Raw genomic sequence first — 19,474 nt, 5'->3', positions numbered from 1 at the left:
GTAACGTTTGAGCACGTCCAGATACAGATCTAGAGTAAAGATTGTTGAATCGCAGTGACGCTTTATACTCATTCTTAGGATCATCTTTCCCATACCTGACACTCGTACCCATCCATCAGCTTCACATACTCTGTCTGGCCCTGCCTTGGCCCATCCCTCAATACCTTCGGGCAGGATAAAATAAGGCTCTGCATATCCGTGATGCCTTCATCGAGGATCAAGTCATCAAACCAGCCCGCAGCTTGCCTGCCACGTTCCCGTGATGAATCTGGTAAGTATATTGCTGTGTTTGTCAAGCGCGGTGGTCTAGATTCGTGCAAGGTCTCTTACTGCAATAGAATATCGCCGTCCTGATGCGTGCGGCTACGCAGAGGTCCCGGACGGCGTGGAGACTGTGATGCAGCGTCTGGGCCAGTAGATCCAGAGATCCGATGATGGTATCGCCCTGGAAGTGGAGCGGTCAGTTTGCGCATCTGATTGACGAATGGAGGAACGTGCCGGCCTCGAAGTCTGTCTGGCGCAGATCGAGGAGTAGGAAGTCCACGCCGGGTTTTGACTTTGGTGAAGCTTTGCTAGGAGAGTGGAGCCGGGGATGGAGTTTGGTGTGGTGTTGTGTGGAGATGGGTGGGTGGCGTGCTGGGGAGCTGAGGGTTCTTGTTGTTCCTTGGTTACTAGAGCAGTCTTGAGAGGAGACGGAGCTACTTTTAGCAACCTACCGCGCATAGTCCTCACACAACATTACGGCATGGGCCATTTCGTGACCGCAGGTCTTACCAAAGCGATGGCTTTGAAGCCTTGCGCATGCTCCATCGCCCGGAGTGCGATGTCCGCGTTTCAATCCGGCCCAACTGCCCGTCAAGAATAAACACGAGAAGCATAAGAAGGTACAAGAACTACAAGAGCTCAGTTGTTGGAGCGAGCACACGTTTGGTGCATGCCAGCACAGCATGGAACCTGGCAAGTCTTCCACCTCGAAAGCACACGGGATGCTTTCCTCAACTGGCATCTGAAAAACCAAATATTGATTTCCTTCGCAGCAGGCAGTGTTTGACCCACGCAAAGCCGAATTCCTTCAATCATCCAGGTCAATTGTGGATCCAGTCATTCAACGCCGCGAGCTCGCTCCGCAATCTTGGCCGTTGGAAGCGCATATTTTGCTCCCTAATCAGTCCAGCCTGCCGAGAGCGTATACGCAGTTTACGAACGAGGTGATGATACGAGCAGGCTGTTACCCACTGGGAGTCGAGGTAGGTTTGTCGATTGCGTGGAGGAGTTTGTCAAGTATACTTTTCTTATGAGGCCACATTTTGAGCTTCTGGGGGATAGCAAGAGGGTCGAGCGGAGAGCGATGGCGGCGGCGGTCACTGAAAAGCCAGATACAACGGTAGCAAAAGCGCCGGATGAGTCAGTCGTAGCTGGTGTTGGTATGAGCGCACAGAGTGATGGAGTGAGGAAGGATATTGTAGAGCTGGAACGGATATCGTCAATGGAGTCAACGTGATGGGGATTCGAACTTGATCTTAGCGGGTTTTTGTGGATAATAGACAGCAACATATGGACGCAGATACAATACTGGTACGATGTCTGTTGGGTCTGGAGGACTTGCGATGTTGTTCGCTATATCAAGAACAGCCCTAGCACAATGAGAATGTGATCAACGGTATGCAGCGAGCAGGTCAACGAAAACTGACGCATTCGATCTTTGTACATATCGGATTTCTGGACTCATTTTTATGTCATACCCAAGACCTTCGGTGCGAAGATTATCACTATCGAGGCAAAAGCTCTCGAACAACAGACTTGTATCTGTTCCAAAAAAATTTGTCGGTGAAAGCAATTCGAGAGGCTTTCTCCCCTCCAAGATGACGAGCCACAATGGGCTCTATCTCAACTACGGCTCGGCAACCTTCACGACGATCTTTCCCTTCGCGCGCCCAGTCTTCAATCTCTCAAATGCTCTGATAGGTCCCTTGTCCTCCATGCCGTACACTTCATCAACCAAGGCCTTCACCTTGCCCTGCGCCATCCACTGCGCAATCTCTTTCAAGTGGTCACTGTTGTTTGCCGTTCCCAGGAACTGGAATGGTCTCTTCCCACCACCAAGGAACCCAGGCCACATCATTCGACTCAACAAGCTGTAGATCTCGCCTAGACTCAATCCTCCACCAACCTGCACATACTTGGTCCCTGTATGTGTGAAGTCGTGACATTGCCAGTACAACTCGCTCGGCGTGCCTACATTGTCGACTATCAAATCGAACTTCTGCATCTTCTTCAGTTCGGCAACAATGTCCTTGCTTTTGTAGTCAATGACTTGATCAGCGCCAAGAGACTTGCAGAGCTCGACATTGACGCTTGAGCAGCTGGTGGCGACATAGCAGCCTTTGACTTTCGCCAATTGAATGCCAAAACTCCCTACTCCGCCGCTACCGCCGTTGATGAAGACCCGGTCCCCAGACTTGATGTTTGGGACGATGCATTGGTATGCCGTCAGGGCTGCGGTGCCAATGCAGGCTGCATCATCAAGACTTACTCCCTGAGGCAGAGGCACACAGCCTGATCTTGGCGCAATGGTGTACTCCGCCAGAGTGCCGTACTGTGTGGGAGCGTCTAGTTTTCCGAATACCAACTGGCCCGGCTTTAGATCTTCGGTTGAGACCTTCTTTGAATTGGCACCGCTGGCTACGACACGGCCGGCGAAGTCAAGGGCTGGAGAGGCGGGTTTTTTGATTATAAGATTGCCGAGGATAGGTAATTGGGCGAACTTGTAGTCGACTGGGTTGAGGGTGGAGGATAAGACCTGGACGAGCACTTGATCTGCTGCCAGTGAGTTGGCGTTGGGCGGCAGAGGGGCGGTGTTGTTGAGTTTGAGGTTCTTCTCGATGCCACCAGTGGTCTGGGAGAACTGCCATGCTTTCATTGTTGTGGGGATTGAGCTTGACATGATGATTGATTTATAGACCTGACTCTTTGTATTGGTTGTCGAAATAATAGTACATATATATAAAATGGAGAAGTTCAGGTGCGTCTGCAATGCAATGCAATGCAAGAGAAGGGAAAGAGATCCTCGAGGAAATTGCGACGAATTATTTGATTTCTTGGCAGGGCACGGATCTCGGAACTTCGTACAGCCGTCGAGCTAAGATTAGCCAATTGCGACCTAGCTTCAGTCCTAACCTTAGCGTGCCAAGTCCAATGATCTTGGGAGATCTTTTCACAGGTACTCAGGGTCGAATACAGCATCTGCGAGAGCATTAATAAACCATCTTACTCCGTACATAGCCATGTCTATAATGAAAACAACCCCTGTCTTGGCTCCTTTTATCACGTCGATTCCACACAAATAGCTACAATTAATTGAATATAAAGCTCAGCTTATATGGTGTTGGAGGTTTTTCATTAATAGAACGGTATTTTATATGCAAAACAGCCTTATATGCTAGTAGTGCTTTACGCTGTCGCCGCTAGTTAGTAAGCTGAAATAGGGATAGATAGCGTGTTTTCTACCAAATTAGTACGCGCAAGGACGTATTTCTCCAGCATGTTCTTACCTATTACCTGCTACGAGGCTATGAAGGACGATCCCGAGTTGAATGCGTGAGGATGACGAAGAATGGTGGATATAACAGTCTAGTATATGTAGAATGGGTGTGAAGGCTGGATCGTTTGTGTAGAATGGGTGTGAAAAGGCTGAAATAGTAAGACTGGGGTAACTGGAGTGGGTACTTGATTGGCTATCTAGATGACTAAGTAATCTTGTACCCTCTCAGAAATACCAGCTTTATATGACCAAACCCCCAGTTGTTTCAAAATGATCATTTAGAACCATACTTATATGCAAAACAGCCTTATAGTCAACTACAGCTTTATATATCAATTAATTCGGTAGGCCAATTAGATGGGTGCCAAGAACTGAGTCTTGACCCGTATCCACAACTGCACGTACACAGCTCGCATGAAGAGTCACATTTCACTGGGTTTAGTCCCATGTCGTACAGCCCTCGGTCCCGGGGATCCAGTAAGATATCGCGGCTGAGACCTATGATCCTGGTTGCCTTGAACAGAACTCCTTGGTTAATGTTCATCGTCTCGGCTTTGTCGGGGTGCCACTTCTTTGCCTTCTGGCGATAGGCTCTTCTGATAACTTTTGATGAAGCACTAGCTGATACGTTAAGGACCTTGTAGTGATCAGGGTAGTTGAGCCAGGTTAGATCCTGTGGAGTGAGTGCTATGACATGACAGGTATTAGCTTTGGACGTTCTATGTTGTTGGATATTGTTCGTACCAGCATCATGGTCCCCGACAACGGAATCCGAAGAATTCTCCAAGATCGCGTATCGCGAGCAGAAGAGACCGCCAACGCAAATGATAATGAGACAGAGCAACACCCAGGCCCGCCTAGGACGTCTGTCAACCGTCTCAACCTCAACACAAGCTTCCACTCTTCCAGCAACGGTGGTGGTGTTTACGACATCGGTCAAGGTAGCGTTTTCAGCTTCCCGCAGCCTGTCCAGTAAATCTTTTTTGAGGCCGCCGGTTGGCAAGTCGCGCTTCCTTAGCTCAGTCTTAAGTTCTTTGCAGGTCATGGCCGTGAAAATTTCGGTAGAAGTCATGGTGAATCTTTCTAGTCGAGTGGTTCGCTTGAGAGATGTATTGTTAAACAGATGCTAGGAAAATGGACACCGTTGCAGGGAGGGAGAGAAAGAATATTTGTGCCAGCAGTGCAAGAACATAAAAATGACGCTCTGTCCATCTATAAGTCTACCAACGACGAGGAAAACAAATAGCGACGGTACCCGAGACGAAAGATCCTCACCCATTGTCTCTTCTTTGTCCGCTCTGTTCTTCGATTTGAGCTAGTCTGAACCCGGAAACCCTTTCGGAGAGATGGATAAAGCCCAACAAAGATTTTCAGTCAAATAGAACAAAAGACATCGGTCGCGATCAAAAGCTCTCCCAAAGTTCTTTGTTGACGCATTGCGCACCCTTTATTTGTCCCAAGCGTGAAACTCTCGGGGAGTGAGAATCCAATGGAGCTGCAAGATGTAGCCATGATGATCAGCTGGGTGGACCCAGGGAAAGCCGCACGAAGATCGTCAAAGGGATGGGGAACCTGACTGTTTTGCAAAAGGCGCAATTCTTCTGCTATGCACCAAGTCCACTGCCGGCGAGTCGAACGGGCTTGAAAATCTACCATAGATTCAAGTCTCATCTTCAAGATTGTGGAGGCACCTTTGTCTGTCGATCCAGGAGGTTTGATCGGTACTACTCTGAAAGGAGTTTGACATACGACACAAGTCGAGGCACCAACTGGGCTGTTATGAGACACATTACAGCTCGGACTGCTTTTTATAGAAGTCAAATTTCCTGAACTCCCTCAGGATGAGAATCGAGATACTGCTCGTAGATGGCGGCGTCGTTGGTGGCATGGAAGAAAAGGTGTAAGGAGAATATGTTGTCAAGTGATCCGTATTCTGGGATCCTGGAAATGCAGGTCCAACCATCTGAACATAAGTGAAAAAGAACAGGCAATTACAAACACAGAAAACCCCACGTCTGATCACAGGAGCGTTCGTGCTCTCCGAAAATGTGGTGTCGCCATGTTTGATGCTCGATCCAACGGCATTTCGAGACACGCCTGCCTCAAGTCAATGCTTGTGGCCGAAGAAGACAAGATGGAAACAATACTGGTAAGTAACTGACCCGATCAATAAAGGTTACACCCAGGCAAACAGAATCTTCAATCCTGACGTTTTGAATGGAGCCACTTGATTAAGCACTGCGTATCCTTGATACGAGGAGTGCCTGCATGCCTTGTCAGCATCTTGAGGCAACTAGAATCCGGTGATATGCGAGGCCGTTGGAGGCGGTGTGAGCTGAAATATGATGAACTACTTAGAGCCAACGGTGCGACGGCATCACGGATCTCCATTCGGCATGGTAAAACTTACAGCCGACCCCAAACTTCATTGGTATGGAGTCTGCATAAATTTGATGCACGCGCAGCAACCCCACAATATCTTCTTTGATTCTAGCGCGTGCGATAATTCTGACCCAAGAAGGCCTGCAGGACATCTAGGAAAACGGAGATATTGAGCAGTCAGTATGTGTAAGCTGCACAAGGGATTTTGTTCGTCACTTGCAAGACATTGCATGGTCAAAATTGGTAGTTGATTCGCGCGCAAGGCCGAGGTTTTGGGTTTCAGAACGGACGACAAATATCCTCTCTTGTTGTCACCTACCTTCGGCGACTATAATGACCTACGAACGGCATCTTAAATCTGATTATTTCAGGAACCACCCTTCGTTGTTCCCGTCCACCACCCTTTCCAAACCCAGAAATCCCAACATTGCAACTCGGGTTATCCAGGTCAATGGCGATTCTGGCACCGTCTCCCACGCCAGACCAGCTTCAGGCAGCGCTTCAGAGTCTTCTGGATGGACCTGCGGGCATACCGCCTACTGGAGTAATACCCAATTTCGATAATCCACCAAACAAAGATATCTACCTCTATGTAACTGTCACTCTAACCATATGGTCCGCAACCTGTGCCGTCATCATACGCATCTACACCAAGCATTTCTTACTCCGATCCATGGGATATGAAGACTGTAAGTGTTGAAACCCGGTCCATTGCGGGTTTAAGAAGGTTGACACTCTTCAGATACTTCAGTTATAGCATGGGTAAGCTTTTCGTACAGTGAAGTACGGTTGTTTCAGTGTCTGTCGCTGACTCTGGTAGATCAGCTTCATTGGTTTTGCCGTTCCGTCTTTCCTGTGTTCAAAGAGTGGCGCTGGCACTCACATGTGGGATATGAGGCTAGCTTTCTCTAGGCCACGAGATCCCCAGAGAGCCTACCTATGCGCATTGATCCGTAATCGTCACTAGAGTACTTGTGCATACCTAGCAACACAGCAGAAAGATGTCTTGTTTTCGGGGATCACTTACGAACCCCACATGCACAGTTTCTGTCTAGCGTAAAGAAGGCCGTGTTTCGCCCGGGGCGCGACCGGTTTGGATCGATCCGCTGCCGTGTTGGCTGGTACTCTACAGGCGTGTCAGAACTCCAATCTGTATTCGTCCAGTCCGCAATGCTGACTGTAGCTCGAGGGACCCTGCATCCCGACAAAGAAAAAAATGTGCGTCAGCAGCCATGCGAGCATTGCGCCCAATCAGGCGCATGACCGCCCACGGCCAAAGAATTAGACTCGACTTGCGTCCCATGCGGCTATATGACGACAAAACGGCTGGGCGTAATCATTACGCGGCAACAAGCGAGATGATAGGGGCGGTTGTTCGTGAGTCTAGCTTGCATGCATGCTTTAATAAGCCCTAAGTCCCTTTTTGAAATTGTGCAGGATTGGCAAAAACCCTCAGCGTCCTGGAGGGTGATTTGACTTTCGTGACCCACAAGGACGGTTCTAGATCTCGATCCAACACAGTCACGTGCTATGGGACACTCAAAAGATATCTGGGCGACCTGTCAACCATCTGTCAATCCCGGAACGAGATTGGGGCAAGAATCTATGCGTTTGATGACTATGTCTTGAGAGACTGTCGAAATAAGGTTCCCAGCCTCCTCCCAGCCACCTGTTGGAACAACCACCTAATTTGCATGGGGTACAAATACTGGCCCAGGGGAGTCCTGAGATAGAATAATTGATGCAACCTACATATCGCATACCTGAATTTTGACAGAGACTTGGGTGCAAACAGTATCGCAACGCGAGCACGGCACGTAGAAACTCTCCGGTATGGAGTTGCTATGGAAAATAGACAACGGTTGAGGTATGAAAGCTACTCGACTGGACACTTTCCGGCGAATGATAGACGGAGCTTGCGGGTAGGGCATTGAGGTGCCACAGATGATCAAAGGGTGAAATTGCAAGGAGGTTTTTGTGGGTCAAAGCATTGAGTCTCGAGGACGTCATGAATTGCAGTCCGTGTTTGCATGCAATGAAGTCGTTCGATCAGATCGATTTCCACTCTTCATTCTCAGATGGAGTGCAGGGCAATGAGGTGCCAAGGTTATTGTACAATAACGTATGTATATGTACAACCTTGCTCGATTTGAAAGACTAATGCATCCACGATATCCCTACCACCTAGTTGTTCTTCCAGTGATCAAAGAAGCGTCTATCAGCGCCCATGCACCTCCGTTACACGATCATTGATCCACGACTGTCCCGCCCTTTGACATTTGTCCAAGTGTCTCACCATACCCTCAGTCGTGTACTGTTCGTTCCAGAATCTTTCTTCGTCTCCGTATTCAGCTCGTTCCAAGCACCCGAGGCAAGAAAATCCCCACTCAATCTTATCGGTCCCGGTGATCAGGGTGGGAAAGCGAACCGCTGCCATGAAGCGTTGAGGCTCGAGCCCGAAGCCAGCCTTGTATCCAGCGTGGTCGTAGTTCATACAGTCCATGTCTCGCATGGGATCCTGAGCCACGGGGCCACGGAGTGCGACTCTCGTTTCTAGCTTCGCTTTTTCGTAGTGGTCCGTCAGCTTCTTTCCCATTTGGACATTTAGGCCAGCTTTTCTGGCCGCTCCATAGGCGACCATAGCGACTCGCTTTTCGCCCTTTGGTTGTCTGTGGGTGGATTGCTTATGTCTCAGACCGTATGAGCCTGGGATGGTCAACACCGTGGGCATTTCATCCATTGTCTGTGCGTCGAAGCGGTACAAGGTTTGTGCCGACGCTTTGCATATAGGTAGGAGATCCTCAACACTGATGAGACAATCCCAGCAGCAGCGGCGGCATTCTAAAAGATACAAGAAGGCACCGAAGCGGCCACAGAGGAAGCACTCATGGGCGAGGAGGGCGTCAAACACATCGTTGGCCGTAAAGTATTGTGCTGTGTGGGTACTGATCAGAGCACGTAGGGCATTGGGAGAGTGAGTGACGGCCTTTTTGTAGGCAGGTACGGAGTCGACCAGGCAGCTCGCGCGTCTGCTGACAGAACGTAGAAGTGTCAAGGTGCTGAGATCGGTATTTGAGAAGATGATTTGTATGGTCTCTACGGGCAGAATATCGAGACGTCCGAGAGAGGCAGTTGCGGGCTGTATACGGCAAGCCAAGTGTGCATTTGCTGATGTCTGATCGAGAGGGCAGTCATTCTGAAGATATTCAGTGTTGATAGTGCGGTCGCAGATGTCACCCCGCGAGTATGTCAAAGCGCGGAGCGTGGAAGCAACTATGGTGGAGGCCATAGTCCTGGTGATTAGAAGGCTGAGCAAGATTGTAGTCACAGCAAGGTGAAGATATATAAGGCCTGCAGGTGTTTAAACCACGCTAAAACGCCTTAGTGGCTTGGCTAAAAAATTTAAAAAAATAAATTAAAAAATTTAAAAAAAAATTAATATTAAAATATAATTTATTATTAATTTTTTTATTTAATTATAATTTAAAAAAATTTTTTAACATAGGTGCGATACCAGTATGGGTGAGGTAGAATAGGATAATAAGGCTACCGAACTATGTATGTAGGAAGGAGGCATGATATAGTAGGGGATGCCTCCTGCCAAGGCACTAGGCCATAGGGCTGAGTGGTGTGTCAAGGGTACGCTCGTAACACTACCCCCCTCTCAATAGCCATGGCCCCCATGGCTGGTAGACCGGAGATGCAGGCCCATTGCTTGCCTTGTATCTCCAAACATCCATAGTCCCTGTAAGCCTTTACTGGAGAGGATTTTGCCGAGGTATAGCGGTAGCAGTCGAACATCGGATGGTTTCAATTTACTATGTCCGAGGTTTTGCCGGATCGCATGCTGGTCTTGATAATGCCATGCCTGCCATGTCTATTATGCCCACATTGTCCTTCAGAGATCCTGGAGATGTTGGCCATATCTTGCCTGCGTGTCAGCAAGATTCTCCGAGTTCCTCTTTAATCGGGCAAATTACAAATTCATACCCCAAACTATGGGATTCTTACAAATTCATACCCCATCTTACATTTTCATACCCCTCACCAAAAAAATGGGGTATGAATTTGTAAGTTGCCAGTCTTTGGGGTATGAATTTGTAAGTTACCATTTCTTGGGGTATGAAAATGTAAGATACCATTAACATGTTAGCAGCAGCCCTCACGGGGGCCCTGCGACGTCCCTACGGGGCCCTATTTAGGTCCAAATAGGAGTCAAGCGCAGACACCCCCGGTACCAAGCTTTTTAGCTGAGTTGCTAACACAACATCCCTATACCTATACCTATAAATCATTAGAAGGGTATTTTAGGGTGTTTCAGGCTATCTACCCCAATTGTTAGTAACCCGAGTTACCGCTAAAGGGTTGAATAGGGGTGTTTACACTTCACGCTGCAGACACCCCTAAGGAGCCCCGCAGGGCCCCCGGAGGATAATTCCCTAACACCAACCCGCCCTATAGATGGCAACTTACAAAATCATACCCCTATAAATGGTATCTTACAAAATCATACCCCTGTCAATGGTATCTTACAAATTCATACCCCATTGGGGTATGAAAATGTAAGATGGGGTATGAATTTGTAAGAATCCCATAGTTTGGGGTATGAAAATGTAATTCGCCCCTCTTTAATCTCTTGCCGTAGTCCTTCGGTAGAATTGAAGAAAATCCAACGCATGCATGTGTTATGAAACCCCCTCAACACCAGTTGGCAGCCTGGCCTGGGAGCTTCACTGTAGATTTGCCCTGTGTCTCCCATACTCTTGCCATGAAAAATCCATCCTCCATTCCATCCTTTGTCTCAACTCAGCCGCGCTTGTCGATTCGTAGGTTTGGTAGGGAGGTAGGGAAAGAATTGAATGTGGTGAATGCCATTTGGTAGCAGGCTCACTATGTGTGTTACCGACATGCTCAGTGAAGAGGTCGAATCGTAGTCGTTTTGCCGGGTCTGTTCCCGTCGCCATTGTAGCAGGCTCACTATGATGTTGCCGACATGCTCAGTGAAGAGGTCGTACGTTTGCTGCCATTGTAGCAGGCTCACTGTCAGTGTGGGGTTTGTGACGATTTCTTTCTACTATCAATTCGCTAGTCGTACGAATAGTCCCTGTGCCTTATTTATCCCTCGCCCACTGTTTTGGCGAGGCCGTTCCGCTGTCCCGTGAGGCTCTTTGGAATCGAGTTACCCGTCTGGTGGGCTTACCCAGGGATACGATGGCTCAACTTGGTATCTTGCCAAAGCCCCTGCCAGCGCATTTCTTTGAATTCGTCCGCTAATTCGAATGGAGTGAGTCCGATTGCATTTCTCTTCGCCGGGTATACGAAGGAGCCTTATTATAATGTCAGGACCAGCATAGGTGCGATACCAGTATGGGTGAGGTAGAATAGGATAATAAGGCTATCGAACTATGTATGTAGGAAGGAGGCATAATATAGTAGGGGATGTCTCCTGCCAAGGCACTAGGCCATAGGGCTGAGTGGTGTGTCAAGGGTACGCTCGTAACAGTTTTAAGTAGTAACTCGGGTAATTAAATATATATAAAGTGCTATATAGCGTAGCGATAATATATTATCTTATAAAGATCTTATTTAAATTAAATAATAGCGATAACTTATTAATAGAAAAGCGAGTAAATAAGTTTTATAGCGAATAAATAGAATAGACGTTATTATTTATAGCGATAATAGATAAAAGTAATCTCTCTTCTAAATAGATTCGTCTTTAAGACTAATAGAAATAGCTTTATATAATAACTATAAAGCGTAATTAAACGTCTTATAATATATTATTATTCGAAATCGCTATTCTCGAATTTAGTCTAGAATTATATAAATTCGTTTATATAAAGAAATATAGTAAATATAAAATAAAAGGAAGTATATAAGATAATTTTTTCTAAGAAAGTTTTATTAAATTAGATAAGAATATAGAGTAATAGATCTTATATAATTAGATAATATTTTTTAATATCGGCCTCGTTACGTAATCTGCGAATATTAGTAATTATTCGCTATAATAGTAAATAGTAAAAGACCTCGAGATTCTTAAATCTTATATTTATATAGGTTAATTAAATATCTATAAGATAGATCTTAATAAATTTAACTTAAATATAATAATTAATTAGATATATTATTTAGTCGATAAGTAATTAAATAATAATAAGAAATGCGATAATTTTTAATAGAATATAAAATTCGATATAGAAGACCTTCGTTATTTAATAGCTACTTCTCATTTTATTAACTAGATCTTATTAGAGATATCTCGTAATATTATAATTTAGAGAAGTCTTCTTATATTATAATTTAGATAAATCGCGATTTAATAATTCTTATATAAGTTAAAAGCGCTTAGCTATAAATGTAAATTAGTAATTTTATTAAATTTAAAGCGAGAGAATAAGTTAACTAAAGTATTTCACTTAATAGAAATTTAAATTATATTATAAACGATATTATATTAAGCGAATAGCATAATTATTTATCTAAGTAATATTATAATTAACTTATATATAGAACTATTATAAATATTCTTAACGATAATGTTATTATTATAGTAGAGTGTAAGATATAACTAGTATAAGCGAGGTAGTTATCTACGAATAACTATAAGAACGATAAGTATCTCTTTAAATTAGATATTCTTCTTACGATAGCGAATAGCGAAATATATACTAAACGTATTATCTAATTTAGAATAAGTAGCGATATCTTTAAGAATATACTCTTCTATTTCGAGTTTATTAGAAGCGTCTATTTATATAAAATAATAATAGCGTATAGCTATATAATAAAATAGATATATCTTATTCTATCTAGATAGAAAAATATTTTACTAGCGTAAATTCGCTATAATTACGATAATAATATAATAATATTCTTATTTTTTTAAATAGTATAAAATAAAGTCTTCTTAGAAAAGCTTTACTAGAGATTACTACTTTAGCGAAAAAAAATAGTAAATCTATTATTAACTTAAGCTCGTTATAAAAGATACTTCCTTTATTTAGAAGGACTTTTATCGACTTTCTTATCTATTCTAACTTATTAAAAGAAAGTTTAATCTTTATCTTCTCACTATTAAATTAGATTTCTAAAAATTTAATAAAAATATCTTTCTCATTTTTAATATAATTTATCTTTAGATTATAATTATTATAGATAATATTAAAGTTCTTACTAAATTAAGTTATATTATTATTAAGCGAAAGAATAGCGAAGAAATCGTTTAAATAGTAGAATATAATACTTTAGAAGAGGATAATAATAAGTATCTAATAAAGGATCTTAGTAAATAGATCGAAAATAAAGAGTACGATACGTAGGCTAAATAGTAAGAATCTATCGATATAATAGAAGTTATTTTAAAAGAAATATAGTAGTTAAAAGTTTGATTTAACTATAGAGATATATCTAAAAGCGTTAGCGAGGTCTTATTTAATTATAATTATACTTTAGCTCTAAGTAAGTAAGATATTAATAATATCGTTTAATATAATATACTTAAGTACTTCGTAAACTTTATAAATATAGTAATTAATAAAGTGTAGTCGTAGAAAGAAAAGATCGTAAATTCTTTTTTAACTATTATTATACTTTAAAATAAGATCTAATAAAGACGAAATGAAGTATTTCGAGGATTTTATATTTAATCTTATTAGATAATCGTTATTCTTCTACTTTTAGAGATTTTTAAATAATATTTTAGATGCTATAGCGATATTAAGATAAGGTTTATTTAATAGTAATTAATTAAGGTCTTAATAGCCTATTTTAATATCGTAGACGATAATTATAAGTAAGATATTAGCGAATATCTAGTTAAAATAATTCTTAAATTATTTCTTTTAGTCGTTTTTCTTTAATAAATTATATCTCTTTAGTAAAAACTTATTTAGCGAGATAAGCATATATAAGAATAACTCGACTATCGACTTAAGACTTCTTAATATTAATTATAGTTAAGGGATAAGAGAGAGCCTTATACTTAGCGGAGTAATATTAGCGAAGGCTTCGTTAATATAGCTAATAATAGAATATAATAGGCTATATATGTTATATATATATAGATAGCGATAATCTCGAGCGTTATAAGATTTATTACGATTAAACCGATTATAATAGAATAATTAAGAATTTTAAGTATTTTAGTAAGAAGGTATAGAAGTAATACTACGATATATCTAGAGTAAAGTTTAATTTAAACGTAAATTATATAATAGATAGACTCCTAATTAGATCTATAGAAATCGCTATCTTAGAATTTAATTTTTAAGATAATTATCGAGTATTTATTACGTATAAATATCGTTTTAATAAAGCTAAATTCTACTATAAACGAAGATCTTATAAAAATAATATATCGATTAAAAGATATAGATAGTTAATAGATTAGAAATATAGTAGCGATAATTTAATAAGGCTTTTTAAAGGGGTAGAGTAATTATTTTATAGATAAAGAAATATATAATTTAGTTATAGACCTCGAAATATCGAAGAAGCTCTTTAAATTTTTTATTCTCTTTATTATCGTTAGCGAGGTAATTAATAAAGCTATTAAATAATTTATTAAGATATTTAATATTAAACGTCTTATAGTATTTTTTTTTTTATTTTTTTTTTTTTTTTTTTTTTAAAAAAAAAAAAAAAAAAGTTTTTTTAAAATTTTTTTTTTAAAAAAAAAAAAAGGATTTTTTTATTTTTTTTTTTTTAAAAAATTTTAATTTTTTTTTTTTAAAAAAAATTAAATTTTTTTAAAAATATTAAAAAAAAAAAAAAAAAAAATAAAAAAAAAAAGAATAAAAAAAAATAAAAAAGTTGATAATATAGGAATAAAAGAGTATAGTTAAAAATAAAAAAGAGGTAGTTAAAAAAAAAAGAATACGGATTTTATTAACCTCGCTTTATATGCGAGCGAGTTCTTCGCGATTCTAGAGCATATTATTTTTATTAATTTATTTTTATTTTTTTAATTTATTATTAAAGTTTTTAAATAGACTAAACTAAATAAGATAGAAAAACTCTTATATCTAAGCGATATACTCTAAAGTAAAATAAAGACTATATATAAATATAGAATAGATAGAATAATAATAATATAACTTTAAAGAGAATAATTTAAATAAAGAGTCTACTTATAAATATAATAGCTATATAAATAATACTCGCTATATTTATCTATCTCTCGTATATTATATATCGTATAATAATATTATATATTATATAATAATAAGACGATTAATTAAGTATTATTAACATAGACTTATAATAAACTTATTAACTTATAATCTTACTATTATAATTAATACTCGTAAATAATAAGATTATATAGAAATTATATATATATAAATAGATATATAGATATATAATTAAGTATATCTAGACTAGAATAGCTAAGACTTTTCTAGATATTTAATAACTTAAAACCTAAAAGACTAAAAATATAATAAAGATATAAGACTTAAAGATATTTTTTAATAATATCTATTATAGTAAGTAATAGAGATTAATATTTAAATAATTAAGAATAGTATAAGAGCTTACTTAAAAATTAAATATTTAATTATTAAGTAGATTTTTAATTAGATTCGCTAACTTATAAAGATAAATAAATTAGTATCTATAATTATTAAAAACTCTTCTTCTACTTTCTTATTTAAAAAATAATATATATTAGATATTATAAATTAATTTTTTATTTCTATAAAATATAAGATCTTAAAAAGAACGAATTTTTAATAATTATTTATTTATAGTAAGTAATAGAGATTAATAGTATTAGCGCGAATAAATTAAAAGATATTAATATTATAATAATACTTTAAGTATATAAATTAAGATAAGTAATAATATATAGATAATAGAAATCTAACTTTTAACAATTTAGTAATTAAATCTTATTATTATTAAGATTAACGTTATATATTAATATTATAACCTCTTCTATAAAAAAAATAATTTAAATAATAACTCTTAATATTAAATAATATTAATATCTCGCGAAGATTATTAATAATAGCGTTTCTAGTAAAAAAGAAGTCTCTTTAATTAAAATAGCGATATATTAAATAAGAGCTTTTTATTTAAAGAGATAATATAAGACTTTAACTATATATATATTATTATTTAATATAATTATTATAAGTATAATTTTATAATAAAATAAATTTATTTTAAATATTAAAAGTATAAGTTTTAAATAATTATCGAATAGTCTTATCGAGTAATATATAAGAAACTATTCGCCAAAGTTCTTTTATTAAAGATCTCGCTTATTATAAATAAACTTATTTATATATAGAAATATCGAAAAAAATAAAAGAAGATATATAGAGTTATCTCGATATAAGTTAACTTATTAAAATAAAAAAAATTTAAAGTAATAGATTCTTAATAATTAAACGTCTTTTTTTTATATTAGCTTCGCTATAAAGATATTAACTATTTATAATAATACATTATAATTAAAAATAATAAAATATTAAGAGATTATTAAATTCTTATATTTATATAAACTAATTTAAGATCAATAAGATATATCTTTATAAACTTCGATTTAACGCGATAAGTACTTAAATTAATAATTTAGCTTTATAAGAGTATTTATAATTATTAAAAAGAGAGATTAAATCTTTATAAGTACGTAATAGATTATATAGAATCTTATTAAAATTATATATATCTTTCTAATTTTAATAATAAGCTCTTATTAGAGAAGTTATATAATCTCTTAAAATAGTATAATCTAATTATATTAATATTCTAATAAATTTTACTTTATTTTAGTAAAGATATAAGATCTTTTAGCTATAAATATATATTAGTAATTTTTTAATATTAAAAATATAATAGATTATTGATTAGCTAATTAGTCTTTATAGATATTTAAATAAATATTATTATAATATTATAAGTAGTTATTAATATAGCTATATCGCGTAATAAAGATTATAGCTAACTTATATATAAAGAATTTATATAATTTATTAATATATATATTATTATTATAATAGAGAATTAAGTAAGATTCTTATAACTAATATAACTATAGCTTTATCGCGTAATAAATAACCTTTATTTCTTTAAATTATATATCTTTAAAATAATAATATATAGCTATTTTAATATTAAAAATATTTTTAAGTTAAATCGATTAAATATAATTAAGATAATCGAGAATATAGTCTTTTATATCGAATTTTTTAAATATATTAATTTATATATATTATATAACTCGATTATCGATATAATATATTAAGATAATATTATTTTAATATTTTAAAAAGATATTTTATTATAGTAAGTCTATTCTTATATTATCTATAATTTATATAATTATTATAAATCTTTAAAGAGTATTAAAAAGTTATTTTAAGAATACTTTTTTTAAAATTATAACTTTAATAGTAAAAGAGAGAAAGTTAATCGTTAACTCGAGCTTCTAATATAAGATAATTACTTTTTTTAAAAGATTTTTAATTATAATTCTTATCTTAATTAGCTTATTTAAAAAAAGTCTTATCTATATATAAATACTATTAAATTTAATTTCTAAAAACTTAATTATAAAATCTATAATATTCTTTATATAATTAATTTAAAGATTTAATTTACTATATAGTTAATTAAATTACTAGATATATATAATTATATTATTATTTAATAAAAGAATTATAAAAAAATCGTTTAAGTAATAAAGTATTACTTTCTATAGAAGAATAGCGATTAAGATTTAAATAAAGAGTCTTTATAAAGAGATTAAATAGAAATAATAATATATATAATTTAAATAATAGATATTATTCTTTTTAATAGTGTTTATTATAATTAAAATTAAGTAGTTATTAATTCGATATAGCGACAAGTATATATCTAAAGATGTCTTTAAAATCTCTTTTAACGAATTAAGCTCTTAGATCTTTCTATAATAATATTACTACTATATTATTATATATAATATATTTTAATATATCTTACTTCGTTTAAATATCGTTATTAATTAAATAATTATATAGAAATAAGAGATTATAAATTTGTCTTTAATCTTTATTATATTTCGATATTAATTCGAGTAGCGAATAGACGTAATAAAGCTTATTTTAAGAATTAATCTCGATTAAACGATATTATTAAAGCTATTTTTAAAGATTTATTAATAATATTTAAGATACTTAATATATTAATAGATAATTTTAATTATAATAAACTAAGATATAGTCTTAAAAATCTATCTTAACGCCTTTTTAAAGAATAGTTAAAATAATCTTAGTAAATATTAGATTTAAATAATCGTTTAATTATTTAAATTAATTATTAACTATTAACGAATTCTTAATAAAGTAAATTTAAGATTTAATAGATTATATAGCGCGTATAAAAATCTCTTGAGATATATACTATAGTAATTATAATATCTATAAATATTCTAAAAATTATTCTAATCTAATAATATAATTATTTAATAATAATTAATTAAAACTATTTATAACTAAGTTTTAGATTTTAAAATACTTATCTAATAAATAATTTTATTAATAGATTATATAGATATATAAGTAGATATAGCGCTCGCGAAAATAAATACCTCTATTAAAACTCTTATAAATTTTAGTTTCTTTAATTTTAACATAGACTTATTAAGGTTAAGACGTATCGATATTTAACTTACTATTATTTATATAGAAGTTTTTTAAATATAAGAAGATTTCTATAACTCTAATTATTCGCTTTTTAGACTTTAAGATTATTTAAATTATTCTAAATATATATAGTAATAAAAGCGAGATAATAAGCGAGAATAAAGTTAAATTTATAGATAATAGATAGTTATAGTAAGCGAATAATATATATATAAAAGAGTCTTATTTAAGTCTTTCTTTACGCTTATATATATAAAGCGATTAGCGACTATTAAGTATATATAAAAGTAATATATTATATAATTATAGCTATTAACGTTCTTTATTCTTTTTAATTAAAGTAATATATATATAGATTAATCTAACGAAGTTTTTAATCTTAAAAATCTTAAAAGAAGATTTACTTAAAGTACTTAATATTTATACTTCGAAATCTTTTAGTAATATTAAGAAAAGGCTTCTTATCTTTAAAATAATAAAAGAAAATCTCTCTTCTTTTCTCTTAGTTCGACTTAAAGTTAGATAAATTTAAATTTAATATATTTAAATAATAATAATAATATTTATAATTATAATAATAGCGATAATAATAATATAACTTATAAATTTAATTCTTATAACATATAATAATAGCGATAATTTTACTTCTCTTAAATCTTAAATAGCTAGACTATTAATTTTATAAAGATTTACTTTAATAATAAATAAGAATATTTTCGTCGATCTTATTTAAGACTAATAATTCTCGATAGCGTTTTATATATAAGAATCTTATCGCGAGAAGAAGATATTTTAATCTTAATAGTCTTTTTAGTCTTAAGAATCTTATTAATCGCGTTAAAGATCTTTTTAATAATCTTAAAGACGAGATATAACTCGTTTAATCGCTTTTTTAAATTTAATAATAATAGCG

The 19,474-nt window shown here is 35.6% G+C and overlaps 3 protein-coding genes across 3 annotated transcripts; all 3 read right to left on the bottom strand.

The window, feature by feature from the left end:
• Window positions 1-80: 80 nt before the first annotated feature.
• On the bottom strand, window positions 81-2,944 carry HO173_010345 (uncharacterized protein; the record flags this gene model as incomplete). Its single annotated transcript, XM_037312231.1, has 3 exons — window positions 81-283; window positions 331-445; window positions 1,913-2,944. The coding sequence occupies 3 exons, from the start codon at window positions 2,942-2,944 to the stop codon at window positions 81-83; spliced, it is 1,350 nt and encodes a 449-aa protein (XP_037160817.1).
• A 922-nt stretch (window positions 2,945-3,866) lies between these two features.
• Window positions 3,867-4,613, bottom strand: HO173_010344 (uncharacterized protein; the record flags this gene model as incomplete). Its single annotated transcript, XM_037312230.1, has 2 exons — window positions 3,867-4,228; window positions 4,286-4,613. The coding sequence occupies 2 exons, from the start codon at window positions 4,611-4,613 to the stop codon at window positions 3,867-3,869; spliced, it is 690 nt and encodes a 229-aa protein (XP_037160816.1).
• A 3,528-nt stretch (window positions 4,614-8,141) lies between these two features.
• HO173_010343 (uncharacterized protein) lies at window positions 8,142-9,212 on the bottom strand (the record flags this gene model as incomplete). The annotated part of the gene is made up of 1 exon (XM_037312229.1): window positions 8,142-9,212. The coding sequence occupies one exon, from the start codon at window positions 9,210-9,212 to the stop codon at window positions 8,142-8,144; it is 1,071 nt and encodes a 356-aa protein (XP_037160815.1).
• Between the last annotated feature and the right edge of the window lie 10,262 nt (window positions 9,213-19,474).

This window comes from Letharia columbiana, assembly GCF_014066305.1.
Source record: "Letharia columbiana isolate WasteWater2 chromosome Unknown Sc0000048_s0, whole genome shotgun sequence".
Lineage (NCBI taxonomy): Eukaryota > Fungi > Ascomycota > Lecanoromycetes > Lecanorales > Parmeliaceae > Letharia > Letharia columbiana.
The sequence above is the reverse complement of the archived record's forward strand: the minus strand, read 5'-3'. Positions and strand labels throughout refer to the sequence as shown.